Source organism: Microcebus murinus, chromosome 11, assembly GCF_040939455.1.
Source record: "Microcebus murinus isolate Inina chromosome 11, M.murinus_Inina_mat1.0, whole genome shotgun sequence".
Classification (NCBI taxonomy): Eukaryota; Metazoa; Chordata; class Mammalia; order Primates; family Cheirogaleidae; genus Microcebus; species Microcebus murinus.
The window spans coordinates 116,266-134,524 of record NC_134114.1 but is presented as its reverse complement, the minus strand read 5'-3'; the positions used below and the strand labels follow the sequence as shown (position 1 = coordinate 134,524).

The window sequence follows — 18,259 nt, the reverse complement described above, 5'->3', positions numbered from 1 at the left end:
CAGGAGGAACAGCAGGGCTGCCCCAACCCCACAGACATTCCTGGTGAGTGTGGTTAGTCAACAGAAGTGCCTTTCTGTGTCAGAACACCCATGACACGGACATGACCCATCACACTGATAAAGTGATATGCTCAGTACTCCCTAACATTAATATAACAGTGAAAAAATATATTGCATATATATATAAATTTGTTTCCCTTTCTTGAAAAATACTTAGTACAAACTAGTAGTATACATTATCCCTTTCAAGTTTCCTTTAAGTTGTGTAGGCTTCCTTTGTTGTTTGGCTTGGTTTAGTTTATTAAGAGGTCTAAAGAAAGAGTTAACTAAAGCATCCCCCATCACATACCCATGGTGAAAGGCCATGCCCCTGAACCACCGGAGTTGCCAAAGTGTTCAGTAGTAAGTGGAGGAAAGTTATTCAGGTTCAGTGTTTGAAGGGCATTTTAGCCTATTGATAACTTCACAGTACAGCTAAATTGTCAGCCTGTGCTGTATGGAACAGGTGACAGCAGGATGTCCCTGTGGCGTGTGCTGCAGGATGGAGTACCCAGCAAAGTCACCTGCAGGAACAAATGAACTGGATGGGCAGGCACTTTCCCCTTAGGTGTGCAGGGCCAAGGCATCTGTCTAAACTCCTCCCCACTCCAGTTGTATCGTCCCAGCAGCCACAGACAAGCAGACACACAGGAGCTGCTGTATGCCAGTGCACTATTCACAACACGGGAGGCTGCAGCAGCCAGTGGGGTGGGGGTGGGGTGGGAGCCTGTGGCCTGCCCTGAGCTGTTCCCGCCAGGTGTGGAGGTGGAGCGGCATGGACAGGACGCAAGACAAGCGGAACTCCTGCAGGGGCCTTTTCCCGACTCACTGGCCGCTGCTGTAATTTCACCTGCCCCCAAACTTAAGACTGAGGATATTAAAGGTGTAAAAATACTCCAGTATAAATATAAATTTTTTGCTATGATATTTTAAACATATAATTTGAACTTTGATTTTGGTAAAGCTAATTTGTGACCACTAGCTAGTTGTTTATCCTATAGCATTAAATAGAAATAAATAAGTATTCTGGTATGATCAGTGTTGTCAGACACTCTCCTACCCTTCTCTCTCCTGATGCTCAGACACTGTTAACACTGTCCTCCCCTGACAGAACCTGCCCCTGTCTCCTGGGTGTCACCCCTGACAGAACCTGTCCCTGTCTCCTGGTGTCACCCCTTATAGAACCTGTCCCTGTCTCCTAATGTCCTCCCCTGACAAAACCTGTCCCTGTCTCCTAATGTCCTCCCCTGACAGAACCTGTCCCTGTCTCCTGGGTGTCACCCCTTACAGAACCTGTCCCTGTCTCCTAATGTCCTCCCCTAACAGAACCTGTCCCTGTCTCCTATTGTCCTCCCCTGACAGAACCTGTCCCTGTCTCCTAATGTCCTCCCCTGACAGAACCTGTCCCTGTCTCCTAATGTCCTCCCCTGACAGAACCTGTCCCTGTCTCCTGGGTGTCACCCTGACAGAATCTGTCCCTGTCTCCTAATGTCCTCCCCTGACAGAACCTGTCCCTGTATCCTGGGGGTCACCACTGACAGAACCTGTCCCTATCTCCTAATGTCCTCCCTTGACAGAACCTGTCCCTGTCTCCTGGGTGTCACCCCTTACAGAACCTGTCCCTGTCTCCTGGGTGTCACCCCTTACAAAACCTGTCCCTGTCTCCTAATGTTATTCCCCTGACAGAACCTGTCCCTGTCTCCTAGTGTTATTCCCCTGACAGAACCTGTCCCTGTTTCCTAATGTTATTCCCCTGACAGAACCTGTCCCTGTATCCTGGGTGTCACCCTGACAGAACCTCTGTCCATGTCTCCTAATGTCCTCCCTTGACAGAACCTGTCCCTCTCTCCTGGGGGTCACCAATGACAGAACTTGTCCCTGTCTCCTAATGTCCTCCCCTGACAGAACGTGTCCCTGTCTCCTAATGTCCTCCCCTGACAGAACCTGTCCCTGTCTCCTGGGTGTCACCCTGACAGAATCTGTCCCTGTCTCCTAATGTCCTCCCCTGACAGAACCTGTCCCTGTCTCCTAATGTCCTTCCCTGACAGAACCTGTCTCTGTCTCCTAATGTTATTCCCCTGACAGAACCTGTCCCTGTTTCCTAATATTATTCCCCTGTCAAAACCTGCCCCTGTCTCCTGGGTATCACCCCTGACAGAACCTGTCCCTATCACCTGGGTGTCAGGCCTGACAGAACCTGTCCCTGTATCCTGGGTGTCACCCCTGACAGAACCCATCTCTGTCTCCTGGGTTGCATGCTGTGCAGTTTCTTGTATTCACAGATAGACATTTAATTTCTATTTAACCATGGTTAGTAGAAGCTAATTGGCATTGCATAAAAACATGCAAAAAAGACAAACACCCTGCCTGTGTATTCACAATATTCAGAAACTGACTGAGGAAAATTCATGTATCTGTTTTGTCCAGTGAATTTAGGGTCCAGGCAGATGTTCTGTGTTCAAAGGCTACACACAGATGCAATGACAAATTCAACAGACAATTTTAAACTGACAGAATGGTGACTACCATGTCCTCATGACTTGAGTTTTACTCCCCCTTCCTTGCTAGGTGGTGTAGATGGGAGGGGAGAGTGTGTTTGCAGATCTACACTTGGAAACCGACTGGAGAAGGATGCTTTCCTGGCTCACGAGTGTCTGGGGAAACCTTGGGGCCCATGGGGGATGGGCAGGGGTCACACTGGAGACTGCTAATTGGCTTCTTGGTGCTGTGTTCCAGGCGCCACAGCCGAGAGCATGTTGAGGGAGAGTCAGGTGTGAGGCCTCTCCTCTGGAGCCCAAGGGCCCTCCAGGCTGGGACAGGGAAGGCCACCAAGGCAGAGAAAAAGTGCACTCAGTTTTCATTCACAAAACCCAAAGATTTGCTGCAGCAATCAGGAATGCATTCTAAAATTTTCATTAGAGGTGAAAGGAGCATTTCTTATCATGGAGCTCCAGGGGCCTGAGGCAGGTGGTGCTGGCACTCCGCAGGCGGGACCCGTGGACCTCACCCCTCTGGGCTGCTCTGTCCAGTTCTGGGGAGTGCGCTGTGGCGAGTGAGATGCCGACTGTGTAGACGAGGTGACCTGTCTGTGGAAGAGGCCTCCTGTCTGTGAGGTTGGGTGGTCTGTAGTCCCCTGAGGATGGGCACTTATATTGTTTCTTTTGCTTGTATCCAATTTCCTAGTATGCTGTGAGGGCAGGCCAGCCCTGACTTGGTTTGGACCTTTGTTTGGAGGCCATTCTAGTCTGAGGACGACTGCTGAACAGGAGACAGCGTCCTGGTGCTCTGGCACCTCTCTCTTCAGTGTCTCATGTCCCCACAGACCACTGTGGGGTCCAGGAGAGCGTTGGCTCCTACTGTGCAGCCTGAGAACCCTCAGACACCACTCTGGCCTGTCCCTCTGCCTTGGCTGGGCGTGCTCAGCTCCAGGGCCAGGGTCCTGCTGGTGTCATGTCTGTTCCATGTGACTTGGCCGGGACTGTGGAGACTGGTTGTTGACAGGCAGAAGAACGAGAGAAAAGCAGCCTCAGACCAAGGGACAGCCAGCCCATGGTGGTGCTGCACTCTGACCAGGGAGTCTGGAGGGGACAGGAGCCCAAGAGGGTGTGGGGTGCCAGTGTCTTTCCAGGTCCTAAGCTGCTCGACCTGGACAGCAGCCTGTTCATCGACCCTAATGAAAGTCATCAGCATCTTGAACACAAGGGCTTTTTGGGTTGTGATAAGGTTATTAAACACTGTACACTCACAGTTATTTTCAGACATTTCTCACATCTTACATTTGCCTGTAGGTTTCACACAAGGGCCAGTTGGGCATAGCCAGGAGATGGGGCTCGGCTGGGCCCTACAAGGGAATCTTGCAGCCTGAGAGCCACTGTTCCTTGGTCTTCAACACCAGGCACTGTGAGCTTCAGAACCTCAGAAGGAAGGTTCCCATTGGGCCACCCCATCCTTGAGTTGAGGTCTCCCTTTGAGGGGCCTGAGAAGCCCAGACCTTCAGGTGATCGTTCAGCAGGGAGCCCTGAGGCTCCGCCCCACATGGGTGGGTGGGCTGCTCCTGTGACCAGGTATTCTCAGCGCTCAGGGCAGGTAGGTGGCATGTCTGTGTCCTGTGGCAGTGAGGGAGGGGCCTGCTGTCCACCTGCACCATAAGCCCAGCCCTGGACGGCCATCTGCCCTGCATAGAGCTGGATGGAGCCAAGGGCAGACAAGCTCCTGGGAGCATTTCCCTGGGGCTGCCTTGGGCTCTTTCCAGGACCAGCTCCAGAACCACATGGCCCAGCAGGTTACACTCAAGGTGATGGATGTTCATGCCAAGGGACAGATGACCATGGAGGCCAACGTGACAGCAAATGGCCACACTGACTGGCATCCCCAGGACAGAGCAGCAGCACAGGGTTCTTGTGCAGACATGTGCAAGGACAGGCTGCCCTGCCACGTGCTCACAGTGTAGACGTGTGGGGGTCCTGGGCAGGCTGTGCCCGCTGACTCCTGTGCACTCCACGATGGGGGAGGACAAAGCCTCGGCCAGTGCTGCAGGCCCGTTTGGCGTCCTGCACTCCAAAGGGTCAGGAGAGGCTAGTAGGGCCATTTAGAGAGAGTTGAAACTGCATCGGCTGTGGCTGACAGGAGGTTTGGGAGCCAAATGGGTGGCAGTATGAATGGACAAGTGGGAGGCCGGGCAGACATGCCTGTCACGTACTGGTGAGGCTCCTGCCTGGCAACGTGGGGACAGGACATCCTGCATCTTCCTGGACCCACTCTGAGAACAGACGTGCAGCCACCATCTCAGGAAAGCAACCGAAAGACAGCTAACTTCATGCTCCAGGTCACTCTGGTCAGCCAGGAAGCTGCCTGTTGTGTCCCTCAGCCTTCTTGTCACCTCAACTGTGTGTGTGAGTGTGTGTGTGTAGGACATGTGTACATGAGCATGTGCAAGCATGTGTGTGTGCTTGTGGGACCTGCCTCCCCACGCCTGGCCTCTAAGGAGGGCCCAGAGGACCCTGTGGTGTCTGCCACAGGACAGGCCTCAGGGCCCACAGCAGGAGTCTGGAGCTCGCTCGATCGGCTTTATTTGTGCTGTTGGTTAGTGCCTTAGCTACTGTAGCCCTCAAGGCCCCTGGAAAGTGTCTTCCAGTCAGGAGGTCGGCGTGGCCTCCTACAGGGTCTGTTTCCCAGAGCCCCACGATGACCAGCTCCTTTAAAACACCCCTTTCCCCTGCCAACTAGGTTGCCAGTGTGGTGTGATCCCAGGAGACACTTGGAAGCGGCCGTCCACTCTCCAGCTCAGGCCGAGGCAGGCGTGATAGGGAGAGTCAGGGCCCAAACCTGGGGTCTGAGAGGGAGTGTTGGGTGCCCAGCAGGAGGGAGGCCTGGGTGTGGCCCCCACAGCTGCCCCAGCCCCCAACAAGGCGCCCTCTGAGTTCTGCCCAAGTGAGCACAGGAATGTCCACAGGAATGTAATGAAGTGATAGGGTACAGTTCCTGTTCCCAGACACCTGCAGCGTCTCGGGGCACAGATCCACGGAGCTACTTGCCCCCATGCACCTTCTGGTCGTAGGTGCCCGCGTGCTTGTAGCCGGGCACATAGCCCGACTCGTCCACCAGGTCCACCCGGCCGGCCTTGCCCTTGCCCTTGCCGGAGGAGTCGAAGCGCTCCTTGTGGGAGCCTGTGAACTTGGTCGTGTCGGTGAGCCGAGACACAGTGGGCGAAGAGATGGCCTTCTGCAAGAGGAGAGGGGTGGGAAGGAAGAGGTGAGCTGCCGGCCAGGTGAGACCAGGTGAAGGCTGGGCCCGACCTGGGCAGGTCTCTCAGAGGACAGGTTTCCTGGCGGACACGGCGCAGAACCACTCGGGCCAAGCTGCAGACAGAGGCGGGATGGCCTCTCCTGGCCCGGGGCAGCCCAGGGTCTGCAGGGCCATGACCCTGCCCCTTCTCCAAGTCCACCTGGTCTTCTTGCAGTTGTCCACCCTCTCGGGAAACCCACACCGGCCCCCTCCCAAGGACCCGGGCTGTCAGGTCGCTGGTCCACCTCTCTCCTCAGGCCCCGCCCCTCCCTGCAGGCCCCGCCCCTCCCTCCAGGCCCCGCCCTGGCCCACCAGGCCCGCCCCTTACCGTGACCCCCGAGATGACCGGCGCCTTGCCCTCCACGAGCCGGTGCACCTCGCGGACCGCCTCCTCGGCGCTCTTGTCTTTGAACCGCTTCCTGGCGAGCTCCTCCAGCGCCTCCTGGAACTGCTCGAAGGTGATGGTCCGGCAGGACTTCCCCCTGCGGGGGCGGCGGCTTAAGGCGGGGCCGGGTGGGGCCCCGAGCGACACCCCGCCCGGTCTGGGAGGAAGCCCCACCTCCCCGTAGGGCCCTGCGTCTGAGGGAGGGGCCTGGGCCGCAGCCCCACAGGGAGGGGCGTGGGTGGGGCGTGGGGTCCTCACAGGGGGCCGGCGCTGGGGCCCCCCAGGGCGCCTGGCAGGGTGGGCGCAGGACCCACATGTCAGGACCTGAGCCCCCAACCTGACCAGCCATTGCCTTTGAGTGCCTGGGGCAGAGCCTGGGGGTGCTGGGGTTAGAGCCTGGGGTGGCTGGGACAGAGCCTGAGGGTACTGGGGTTAGAGCCTGGGGTGGCTGGGGCAGAGCCTGAGGGTACTGGGGTTAGAGCCTGGGGTGGCTGGGGCAGAGCCTGGGGGTGCTGGGGTTAGAGCCGGGCGGGGGGGGGTGGGCTGGGGTTAGAGCCTGGGGGTGCTGGGGTTAGAGCCTGGGGTGGCTGGGGCAGAGCCTGGGGGTGCTGGGGTTAGAGCCGGGCGGGGGTGGGGGTGGGCTGGGGTTAGAGCCTGGGGGTGCTGGGGTTAGAGCCTGTGGGGGGGTGCTAGGGTTAGAGCCTGGGTGGCTGGGGCAGAGCCTGGGAGTGCTGGGGTTAGAGCCTGGGGTGGCTGGGGCAGAGCCTGGGGGTGCTGGGGTTAGAACCTGGGGTGGCTGGGGCAGAGCCTGGGGGTGCTGGGGTTAGAGCCGGGTGGGGGGGCTGGGGTTAGAGCCTGTCGGGGGGCTGGGGCACCCAGGGCTGTGCTTCACCCCACAGCACATTCATCAGACCCTCACTTGGGCAACTGCAAAGAAGTTCTAAACTGGCTCTTTGCCTTTTATAATTTTAATTAGAAAACCTTTTCCTACGTGATCTACCACAACTAATCCGAATTAGTGAGGCTTTGCAACGTTTAAAATGACCTCACTGTGGGTCCTGGAGGAGCAGCTATGAGCAAGGCCCCTCCCAGGCCCTTCCAGCCGCAGTCCACGACTGCAGAGAGGCCTGACCCCACGGAACCCCAGCGGGTTCTGTCCATGTCACTGAGCAGATGCTCTAGAAAAGGCAAACAATTGTGGAAACCAGAACAAAGTTGGAGGCTGACACACCTCTGGTTGCACAGCAAAGCTGGGGTGACAAGACAGCACATTTCTGGCAAGAGGACAGACCGCTGTGGATCAACAGCACTCTCCGGTGGGTTCAGGGAGAGCCCTACACGAACACACGTGTGCATGCACAAACGTGTGCACTCGCACACACACGTGCACACACGCAGCCCACCGCTTTCCAAGGAGGCAAGCAGGGGAGAAAGGATTCTTTTCAACAAACGGAGGTAGAACAATCAGTGACCCATATGCAAAAATTGCCCTTTTATCTACACCGGGTAGCATATACCAGATTAACTCAAAATAGATCACAGTCCTAATTATTAAACCTAAAACAAACTTCAAGGACATGAAAAAGCAAAACTTTGTGAACTTGGGTAAGGCAAAGATTTCTTAGAAATGACACCCAAACACAGTCCGTAATAAAAAAAATGGATGAACTGGACTTCATCCACATGTTGACAACTGCCTTTCAGAAGACACTGTTGAGGGAATGAAAAGACAAGCCACCAGCTGGGAGAAAATATTTGCAGAACACACACCCAACGAAGGACTCGTAGCTGAAATGTACAGAGAACTCTGAAAACTCAACAATAAGAAAAAACCCACTGTAAAAACATGGGCAAAATATGTGAGCCAGAGACGTCACCAAGGAAGATATACAGACGGCAAACAACACACGGAGGGACGCCGAGCACCATCAGAGATGCAGACGAAACCACAGCAAGGAGCCACTGCACACCCACAGGGATGGCTGCAGCCATGAAAATAAGGAAAAGGACAGGCCCCCGGCTGGGTGGCTGCAGTGGCTGGAGGCTCCTTCCCAGCTGGCATCTCGCACGGTGTCTTACAAGGCAGACACCTGCCGCCTGCACAGTCCCATCCCTGGGTCCCACTCGAGGGACATGGAAACATAAGCTCACACATGAACTCATAGGGGATTTTATCACAGTTTTACTCAGTCACCAAAACATAACCACCCGAGTGTCCCTCAGCAGCGACCAGATGAACACACTGCGACGTGTGCACACCGTGGACAACACTCAGCAACTCGAGAAGGAGCCAGCGAGAGAGGACACAGTGGGCTCCATGGCCAGGCTCTGTGGCTGGAGCCAGATATGAAAACGCCGCCCCCCTGTGGCTCCCAGAGCCCAAGGTCAGTGCTGTTTTACGCGGCACCTAGAGGATCCACACGCACTTTACATGTGTCCAGAAGATGCGGGACGTTCCAACCAAACACCCGGTCTGGGGCAGAGCCGAGCTGGCGGGGGTTGCTGGGGCCAGAGCCCCACGGCACGTTGTCGAGCTTTCCCACGTATGGGCAGGTGTCCCGCAGCATCCACCCAGGAGGGGCTGGGGGACTGGGGACGTGCAGCGTGTGGGCAGTGGCTTCTCGCCCCTGCAAGCTCTCAGCTGGATGCCTGCCAGGGCCTCCCCCCAGCGGTGCCTGCCACGGACAGCATAAAGCCCCCCTTTCCTCCCTCTGGGCCTGCCGGCTGTGTTGACTCTAAGGCCCTGTGGGGCCTCTCTGTCCTGTGCTGTCAAAGGCGCCCCTGTCTCCTATTCACAGCCCTGCCCAGGCTGACATGCGGATGCCAGGCCTGACCACCAGCCTGGTGACCAGCGCTGGGCACGCGGCCCCTCTGGGCGGCCTCAGCTCCAGGCACCACCAGTGCCAGCCCCTCAGTCTGGGGAGGGGGTGGCTGAGGGGCTCCCCTATCAGAGACCACATTCAGATTGGGGTGGATGCCTGTGCCAAGAGCCACTGGCCACGCCCATGTCTCCAAGCATCCCTGTGATCTTGGGAAGAGGGGCCCCCGTCTCTGCCCTGAGCCCGCAGGAGCTCTCCCTAGGAGAGCCAGGCGCCTTCTGCCAGAGCAGTCCCCAGCGAGTGCTGGGAAGACAATGCCTGTCTCTTCCCCGAGACACTCAGTCCTGCTCGAGCTAGCCTGTTCCCAGAGCCCATCAGGGCAGGAGGTGTCCTTGGAGCACACGCTGCTCAGAAGATGCGGTTCTCCCCAAACCCAGCCCGGCAGACGTGGCCACTGCTCACACACAGTGCCCAGGGGAAGGGCTTGCTTCCCAGGCCCAGTCTTCTCCAGGTCTCTGGGCCAAACCCAGGGCCAGCAGGGGCCCCAGCTCGGTCTCTTGGGGACACTGGGGCCTGGCCAGGGCTGTCCAGGAGCCGGTGTGGGGCCAGCACAGCACTGAGGACCGGTCTGTGCCTCCAGGGCTGAGGCCACCAAAGCTTCCCTGAGCTCTGGGCTGAGGCAGAGCCCCTGCCCTCTCCATCCGCAGCTCTGTGATGGCACTTGCTGCTCGGGCTCCCAGGACCTGCAGAAGTGTGGACCCGACTGGCCCGTCCAGATGCCACTGCGGGCAGAAAGCAGGGGACCGTCGAGGGCGACTAAGGGGCAAGCAGCTGCCTCCGTGCTGAGAGTCAGAGCATGAGGGGCACCGGGGCACAAACCTCCAGGATGTTCCCTTCAGCCGTGGGCTGAGGCCGACGGGGATGGCGGGGAGGCTCCTGCCTGGTGGAGACGTGGACTGGGGGAGCCTGTCTGGCGGGCTCGCGTGGACGCGGCACGGGAGTGCGCACATCTCTACTGGGCCTCGGGCGGCCCCAGGCTAGCCACTCGCCTCGGACCAGCAGCTCCGACCTGTCCCTGCGCTAGAGGAGGCTGCGGTGGTTCCCGTCACTCTCGCACTCCAGCCTCCTCCTGCCGGGGCTGGCCTGTGCATGCTGACCGCCCTGCGTCCCCAGACCCCAGCAGGACCAGACGCCCAGGCTGAGAACCCAGAGCAGCCACTGCCCCCCGGGCCCTTCCAGTTCCTGGCCAGCTCGGAAACCCCTCGGGGGGCGGGGAGGCAGCCTCCGCCCACACGGCCTGGACGGGCCTGACATGGGCCACCTGTGAGGGCTTCACCCCGCATCGCAGGAGACCAGAGCCCCTTCCTGGACCCCCGTGTGGGCTCAGCTGGTGGCTGGAAACACCCACTGAACAGGCCGCTCAGCTCCGGGGCCTACGGGGAAGCCAGCAACCCTTCCTCCTGCTCTGGGCGCCCAGGCACACCCGCTGGCTGCCCCGGCTCCACCTTCCATGGCCTCTGCCCACAACACCCAGTTACCTCCCTCCGAGTGGGAAACAAGCCCGCCCTTACGGCTCCTCCTAACTTCACGTTGCCTAGTGCCTTTGTGTGGTCACTCGCCTGTGGCCGTCACCAGGACCCGGACTCGGGGCCAGAGGGGCCCCGTGCGGGTGCGTCAGGGCCCGGCCTCTGTGCCCAGCTGCTGCCGTGGCCTGGGGTGGGCTGTGGGCTGATGCCTAAGGTCGTCCAGACAGATTCTGGCTGTTTGTGGAAGGTCGTCCTCTTACATGACCTGGTGCACTCTCTGGCCAGGCTCCCGAGGCGGAGTGGACGGGCCGAGCCACCGGGGAGCGGGGCCTGTCGCCGGCCAACGCCACGGAGAATGGCCAATCCTGCCCCAACGAGCCGTCACAGACTCCCAGGAGCCTTAACTGCAAGGCCACAGGGCCACCAGCCCGCTGATGCTTGCCACAGACGCCTGCCTGCGCAGCCCATCGCGCCCACGGGCCTCCACTCTGCAGAAGCTGTGGTTGCCTGCCCTGCCGCCAGCGGCCACCAGAGGGCGCCACAGGGACACGCCTGGCCCAGGCTCCGGCCAAGGCCGCCGGGTGAGACATGGGCCCTCACAGGACCACAGGGCAGGCAAGGCCAGCACCTGGGGTTGCAGACGCTGCCCAGCGTGAGGCCACACATAGAGTTCTGCCCACGCCCTGCCCTTCCCACAGACCCCGAGACGTGGCCCTAGAGTGGCTTTTGAGAAGAGCCGTCTGCAGACTTCAGGATGAGCCCCACTGGGCCCTGCCGTCCCTGGCAGGTGGCAGCAGGTAAGCTGCTCCCCCCTGCACTTGGTGACCCGCCAGACCCCAGGGTGCCCCAGGCCCTGCCCTCCTTGGGGCTGGCCGCTGCCTTTCTTACTCCTAACCTGTGTCCAGGCCCTGCCTGTGTCACCCAAGCTGCGCCCCTGCCTGGACCCTGCACGGTGTTGGCAGGACGCGTTGGCTCGCCCACGTGGGAGAACATGGTGCCCGCAGACAAGTTGGAGCCCAGGGAGGCCGCGGCCCCCGGGAGCAGAGACCCATCCCGGCCTCCTTCCTCTGCCCCGGCTGGGCTTCCTGTGCGGAGGGTCCCCGAGGGCTCCCTGGGCGAGGTCTGGGGACATTCGGTCCAGGCAGAGTGAGGAGTGGACATAGGTAGGCACAGCCTGACCCAGGGTCCCTGAGGCGTGACGTACCCCTCCCCGTGCACACACGGACTTGCTGTCCACGCCCCTGGGGACCCCATGCCCCAGGGCCTGCACACGTCCAGTCTGGATTAGTGAGTGTCTTAAAACCCCACTGCACGGGCTCTGCAGGGGTGTCTCCGCCTGGGCCAGCAGTAGTCGTCAATAAAAACCTGAGCTATGGCTGCAAGAAATTTGTTTAAGATTTAACACATAGTAACATCCAAACAAACAAGCGCTGCCGTGGCGACAAGGGCTAAACAGAGGCCACAGATACCCCGGCTGGCACCGGGCCCACAGAGCCATGGCAACCTGCCCCGAAAACAGAAATAGTTGGGCTTTTTCTTTACTGAGTCCCGCCAGAGTACCCAGGCGGCTCTGCACCCTGGGGGTGGGGCCCTCCTGCAGCTGCCGGGCACCCCTGCGTGGCTGGCCGTGGACGTCCCACTCCTCACAGTGCACAGTGTCACCCAACCTCTGCTGTCAGCGCACCTGGCTGTCCTGGGAAACAGGGAAATCCCGATTGTCCCCTGGGCCCCCAGCACTCCAGTGCTTTCTGCAGGGTCCCCGACCTTGCTGGGGCACCGTCCCCTCATGATGCTCCTGGGGTCACCAGCCCCCAACCCTGCCTGGGCACCATCCACCTCTCTTCCTGGGATGAGGGTATGAGTTTGAGTCCCTTGCTCCCGCATATGTGGGAGGTCAGGGGACCCCACCGCCCTCTCCTTGGGCTCCCCGGGGCCTGAGTCCAAGCCCCAGGAGGGAGGGCAGTCCCAGCATGGGGGCTGGGCTGTGAGGGTTCTCCTGTGCAGGTGGACAGGGAGGGGAGTCGGGACTCGTGCTGCCCAGCTGGACACCCTCCCCCCACACGTATGCAGGCATGTGTGCATGTACACGTGTGCCATTGCTGTAGCTTGAAGGCAACTTGCTGCATTTGCAAAAAGAACTGTGGCCCTGACTGCAAGCGGCAGTGTCTGGACCATGCCACGGCTGTGGACCATGGGGTCCCCCTGTGGGGTGACTGGCCACTGGGCAGGCCACTTCTTCCCATCTCCAGCCTAGCCCTTCTAGAAACTTCACCCACAGGCATAGGTCTGAGGGCCCCTCTACCCCTGGACACACCGGGTTTGTGGAGGCCAGCACTGGACGGCTCGGAGGGTGCCCAGGACTGGAGCAGCACGGCCATGCTCGGCCCACCTGGGAAGCACCCACGACCATGCTGGGCCCACCTGGGAAGCACCCACGACCATGCTGGGCCCACCTGGGAAGCACCCACGACCATGCTGGGCCCACCTGGGAAGCACCCACGACCATGCTGGGCCCACCTGGGAAGCACCCACGACCATGCTGGGCCCACCTGGGAAGCACCCACGACCATGCTGGGCCCACCTGGGAAGCACCCACGACCATGCTGGGCCCACCTGGGAAGTACCCACGACCATGCTGGGCCCACCTGGGAAGCACCCACGACCTGCCAAGAGGGTTGGGTCAGCAAAGGGCCAGCCCCCCGCCCTAAGCCAGGATGCCTGGAGTGCTGGGGCCGGGGCCACATGGCCCAGGGGCCGCGCCCGACCTGCCCAGCTGTGCACCCTGGCCCCGGACACGTGGGTGCAGAGCTCCGCGACCTCCTCTGCTCTCCCGGCCGCCACGCGCCGAGCACAGCTGTCCTGCCTCCCCTGCCCCCGAGTCGGTGTGCCAGATGCATCCGCTCAGCAGAGTGAGTTCCCGGGTGTTTGGGCACAGCCAGGTCAGCGCCCCTTGCCCGCAGCTGGCTGACCTGCGGGAGCGCCTGTGGTCACCAGGACCCGCCTGTTGTCGGCACTGTCCACTCACAGCCACACTGCAGGGCTGTTGCCACAGGGCACTGCTCGTCTCCTGGCAGGGTGGCAAGGCTGGTCTGTCCTGAGACCCCTTGGGAGCCTCCCCTGGCCGACCCCAGGGGGCAGGGAACAGGCGCTGAGACCCGCAGGTCTGATCACAAAGGAGCTGCAGCCGGCGGACACACTCGCTGCGTGAGCCCTGGTCCCACAAGGTGCTGCAGATCCCCAGTGTGGAGACGCAGGGGTAAGAATCAAAACAGCCCCCTCTCCAATGGACACTGTTCTGGAACGTGCCAGCACCTTCCATGCCTGGTGGTGGCATCCCTTGTCTGGAGATGTCCCCCCAACCCAAGGCCATACCTCTCAGGGTCTGGCCCCTCTACTCCCACATCCCTCAAGTGGCAGAAACAGAACTCGGTGACACTCTGGGGACCATGCTCCAAGGGGGGACTCGGGTCAGGCCTCCACAGCTGAGCAGCACAGAGCTGGGCCACAGCCTCCCAGAGAGGGCCGGCGCTGGAGGAGGCTGGGCCCTGGCCAGGGTGGCAGTCGGGGTCCAGGCGGGCTCAGGGACAAAGGAGCGGTGGTCCTGGGTCAGGGTGGGCCAGTCTGGACAGGACAGAGATGAGGCCTGCTCACCCTGGGGGTGGAGCCAACGTGTCCACGCCACCTCCTGTCAGGGCCTGGGAGGCCGAGGGGGAGCCACGAGGTGACAGATGAGTGGGACATTCTGGCCCAGACTGCCCACGAGACCTGAGAGTCAGGGGAGCCCGACAGGCAGGCAGTGGGCTGGCGAGCGGGAGGCCACCAGCAGGGCTCTGCAAGCGCCGACGTCCCACACACAGCGTGCAGCTTGTCGAGGAAGCAGAGCGGAGCTGCCCGCCCGCCCTTCTGCGAGACCCGTGCTCCCACAGGCACAGGGTCGGCATCTGCGGTGGGTTGGGCAGGGACAGTGGGTCTCGGGGAACCCTTTCCCCAGGGCCACGACCCCCTGCCCTGCCCCCTCCAACCCGGGGCCACGAGAAGGGCCTGGCTCAGGCTGGAGCAGGGAGCCTGCCAGCGCCCGAGTCCTGCCGCCTCGGCGTGGGCCGCCCGTGCCAGGCTCTGGCCAGCCCCACCTCCTCCCGCCCCGCCCTGGCCAGCGCCTGTCTGCAGCCCCTGACACTGGGCCCTTTCTGGGGAGGCTCCTGGGGGCCTCCACCCTCCCCCGCCCAGCCGTCCGTGCCCCCAGCTCTGAGGGAACGAGCGCTGTCCCCAGGAAGCTGAGGTCTCCCCAGGAGCCGGCTGGCCCACAGCTCTGTGGTGGCAGCAGTGACAGCTGCCCCTCAGGTCAGTGGGGGACCTCAGCACAGCCAGAACACACTACCGCATTCCCAGAGGGCACAGTGGTGACAGAAAACAGGGCCAGAGGACCGGGACGTCTGGCCGATGGCCCAGACCCTGGAAAAGCCAAGGCACGGGAACACGCACACGTCTGCACACACATGCACACACAGCACAGGAAAGGCAAGGGACTGGACAGGAAAGAGACCATGAAGTTAAGGTGACAGACAACTAAACACAAAGCACTGACCACAAGTGGACACAGCCAGCAGCAACCTGAAACAGCTGTGTCCACAACAGCTGACACGGACCAGGCTGGGCGGTGGCACCCATGGAGAAAACTGCTGCTTTTCACACATGCGATCACAGGGTCGTGGTGGGCGGGAGAATGTCCTCGTGCTTCAAGGATGCATGGCAGGATGTGAAGGGGGGTCTGAGGGTACCTCAACACATGTTCCAATGTCCAGGAGAAAATATGTGCACGTGCATGACACAGGAACATGCACATGTGTGTATGCACAGCACAAGAACATGCACACATCTACATATATAGCACAAGAACATGCACACAGCACAGGACCATGCACACATGTGTATGCACAGCATGGGAACATGCACACGTGCACACATCACAGGAACACGTGTGCACACAGCACAGGACCATGCACACAGGTGCACACAGATGGAGCAAATGGCACAATGACACAAGTGCTGAATCTACAGGTGGTGGTTTGCTGCCACCTCTTTGGTGCTTTTGGTTCTATTTTTCAACTTTTCTACATATGTGAAACTTCCCCAAGTCAGAAGTGGAGAGAGGAGGTGCGGAGGGGCTGGAGGCAGAGGGGCTGGGTGAGCTCCTGGCCACACGGAGGGACAGGCCTCCACAGCCTGAAGCCACAGACACCTGCTCGCAGACTCAGCCCCCTCTGCCCACTGGAGCCACCTGCCCCCAGCCACGTGCTGGCACTGTCCTTGTTCACGAGAGGCTCGTGACGTCCAGTGACAGCTTTTGACAGGGGGAGCAGAGTTCACCCCAATCTGCTCCAAGCCCAGACACCCCATTGCAGGCACCAGGAGGTGCCCAAGGTGGGGGCCAGGACCCAGGACGTGGCATCAAGGAGTCCAGAGACGCTCTAGGAACCACGTTCTCCCCAGGACCTGCCCCACACACGGTGAGGTGATCCCTGGGCACTGTATTCCAAGAAGGGCAGGTGTCTCGAAGTACAACCACGTCACGTGCCCTCACTGCCTGTCAGAGCACAGAATCTGCCCCCAGATTTGGACCCGCAGACATCTCGGGACGTCTGCACGACCGTCCCTCCCCGAGCGTGGACCCTGGGCCCTGGAAAAGAAGCCGCCTGGCCTGGAGGAAGCCCGTGTGGCACTTACTTGATCTTGCTGAAGACGATGTCCACGTCGGTGACGGTCACGTTCTTCCCGTCGATCACCTGGCAGTCCTTGCACAGCTTCGACCAGTTCTTGCCGTGCATCTCCTTCCCCGTGGCCCGCGTGTCCCCGTGCACGGCAAAGCGCCGGAAGGCCTCCTCCAGGGCGCTGAGCTCGGGGCCCGTGGCAGCCGCCCCCTCGCTGGCACCTTCTGAATCCAGTGACAGCCTCTTGGCTGCCCTGTCCCTGGCAGGGTCACCCGGGGACTTAGGCGGCGTCCTGTTGGCCGCTTTGGCGGGTTTGGTCTTGCTGTCGGCCATGTCGCTGTGGGAGGAAGGAGAGTGGAAAGGCGTCATTCTGCTTCTCACAGGGCCCCAGCCTCCCCGGCTGGCCTGGGGGACAGGACAGGACACACACTGAATATGCCATGGCAGGCTCAGGATGTGCCCAGAACTCAGAGATGGGCAGGCCCTCCTTGGAGCCCCTCAGAGCCACCTGCCCTGCAGCTGAGTGTGTGTCCAGCTGAGGACACAGCAGGGCCGAGAGAGGCTGTGGGAAGCACTGCTGCCCTCCTGGCACTCAGACCCTGCCCGCTGCCAAGCCCGTGGGGCAAGGAACCCACCCCCCAATCAGTTAAAACCATCAGCAAGAGCAGAGCCCAGGTGGGAGCCAAGCTGGACGCCAGGGAGGCTCAGGGTCCGACCTGGCACAGCAGACCCTGCCTGACCCCAGCCACAGCTGCAGGGCCCTCTCCCTGGGCCACTCCCCCTGCAGCTCTGGGGCCGCCATCCCCAGGAAGGGCTCAGAGCAGCGCTGGTGCTGAGCCTTCTGGCCACAGGACAGAGCCTTGCCCAGGGGAGGGTGACCCTTGGGACGTCCATGGAGGACCTGCCCAGCATGTAGTGGCCCCTCAGGCCCAGGGAGGCCGTGAGGGCCCCGGGTGGGGAACGCAGCGATGCTCTATGGACTTTCGAGGTGCCCAGCCCTGGGGCAGGAGGCCAGGCCCCCTGAGGTGGAGGCTGAGGAGGTGCAGAGCCACCCCAGGTAGGGCTCCGGGGCACAGGGCCACGCCAGGCACTCCGGGTCCTCAGCCACGCCGGCTGCCTCTGCCACAGACACTGACCCTGGGCCGGGTGGGACAGGCAGTGGGTTGCTGAGGCCACTTCCCCACCCAGCGCCAGCTCTGTCCCAGGGCAGGACCCCAGGCAGTGACCCAGCCTGTGTCTCTAGACCTAGAGGGGTTACAGCTGCCTGCCTGAGGAGCCAAAGCCCCGAGGCCCAGAGACAGCAGAGACCCTCAGAACCCAGACAGACACAGCCCTGCTGGAGGGCCAGCGCCAAGAGCAGCACGCTGATGTCATGACTCCAAAGTTCACGAAGCCCCTTCACATCTGGGGCTCTCAACACCAGTTAATGGCCAAGGTATGGGGTTCCTGAGTGTGGCTCCAGCTGAACTCGAGATCCTACAAATTTCCCAAAACAGCCAGAAAAACCCAAACGAAGCTCACTGGACCGAGGGGCTCAGGGACCGCACAGAAAGTGCAGCTGCCCCAAGGAGGCTGTTCCTGGAGGCACCAGGACCCCTCGGAAGGCTCGGGGCTGGGCAGAAGCAGGAAGGCCGGGGGGGAGAGCAGAAAGTTAAACCAGAAGCCTCGACATCGACATCGTTGGCCTGAAATGTGACGCCCAAGGCCCCCTGCGTCCCTGAGGGAGGAGGCCCGGCCGGTCGGGTGTCGCGCTGGCACCCCTCGCCTTATCGCGGACACCATTTCTTCGTGGGAAATAGGAGCTTCCCGCGGGGCCGGCGTGGGTCTGCGCGGGCACCTCTGCAGCACCCAGATACCCAAGGAGGAAAAGCTGTTAAGAAATTACTGGAAGCAATAGAGGGCTTAGTGAGAACGCGTGAACTTCTTGTGGGTGTGTCACACTTCGTCAAAGGAAAAGAAACCTTTCATGACACTTCGGACTCGGTGCGGGTTCTGGGG

At 60.7% G+C, this 18,259-nt stretch overlaps 1 protein-coding gene across 2 annotated transcripts in view; it reads right to left on the bottom strand.

Annotated features, from left to right (window-relative positions):
• Nucleotides 1-1,642: 1,642 nt before the first annotated feature.
• TPPP (tubulin polymerization promoting protein) overlaps nucleotides 1,643-18,259 on the bottom strand; it is a 32,877-nt gene continuing 16,260 nt past the window's right edge. The window contains exons 2-4 of one of the 2 annotated variants that reach the window (XM_012774157.3): nucleotides 16,278-16,598; nucleotides 6,152-6,305; nucleotides 1,643-5,760 (exon numbers count right to left, since the gene is read on the bottom strand). In XM_012774157.3, the coding sequence (XP_012629611.2) occupies nucleotides 5,566-5,760; nucleotides 6,152-6,305; nucleotides 16,278-16,594 (666 nt within the window). In that variant the 5' untranslated portion in view covers nucleotides 16,595-16,598 and the 3' untranslated portion in view covers nucleotides 1,643-5,565. Of the gene's footprint in view, nucleotides 5,761-6,151; nucleotides 6,306-16,277; nucleotides 16,722-18,259 lie in introns of those variants that run through there. The other variant, XM_076007914.1, reaches the window with a different exon arrangement.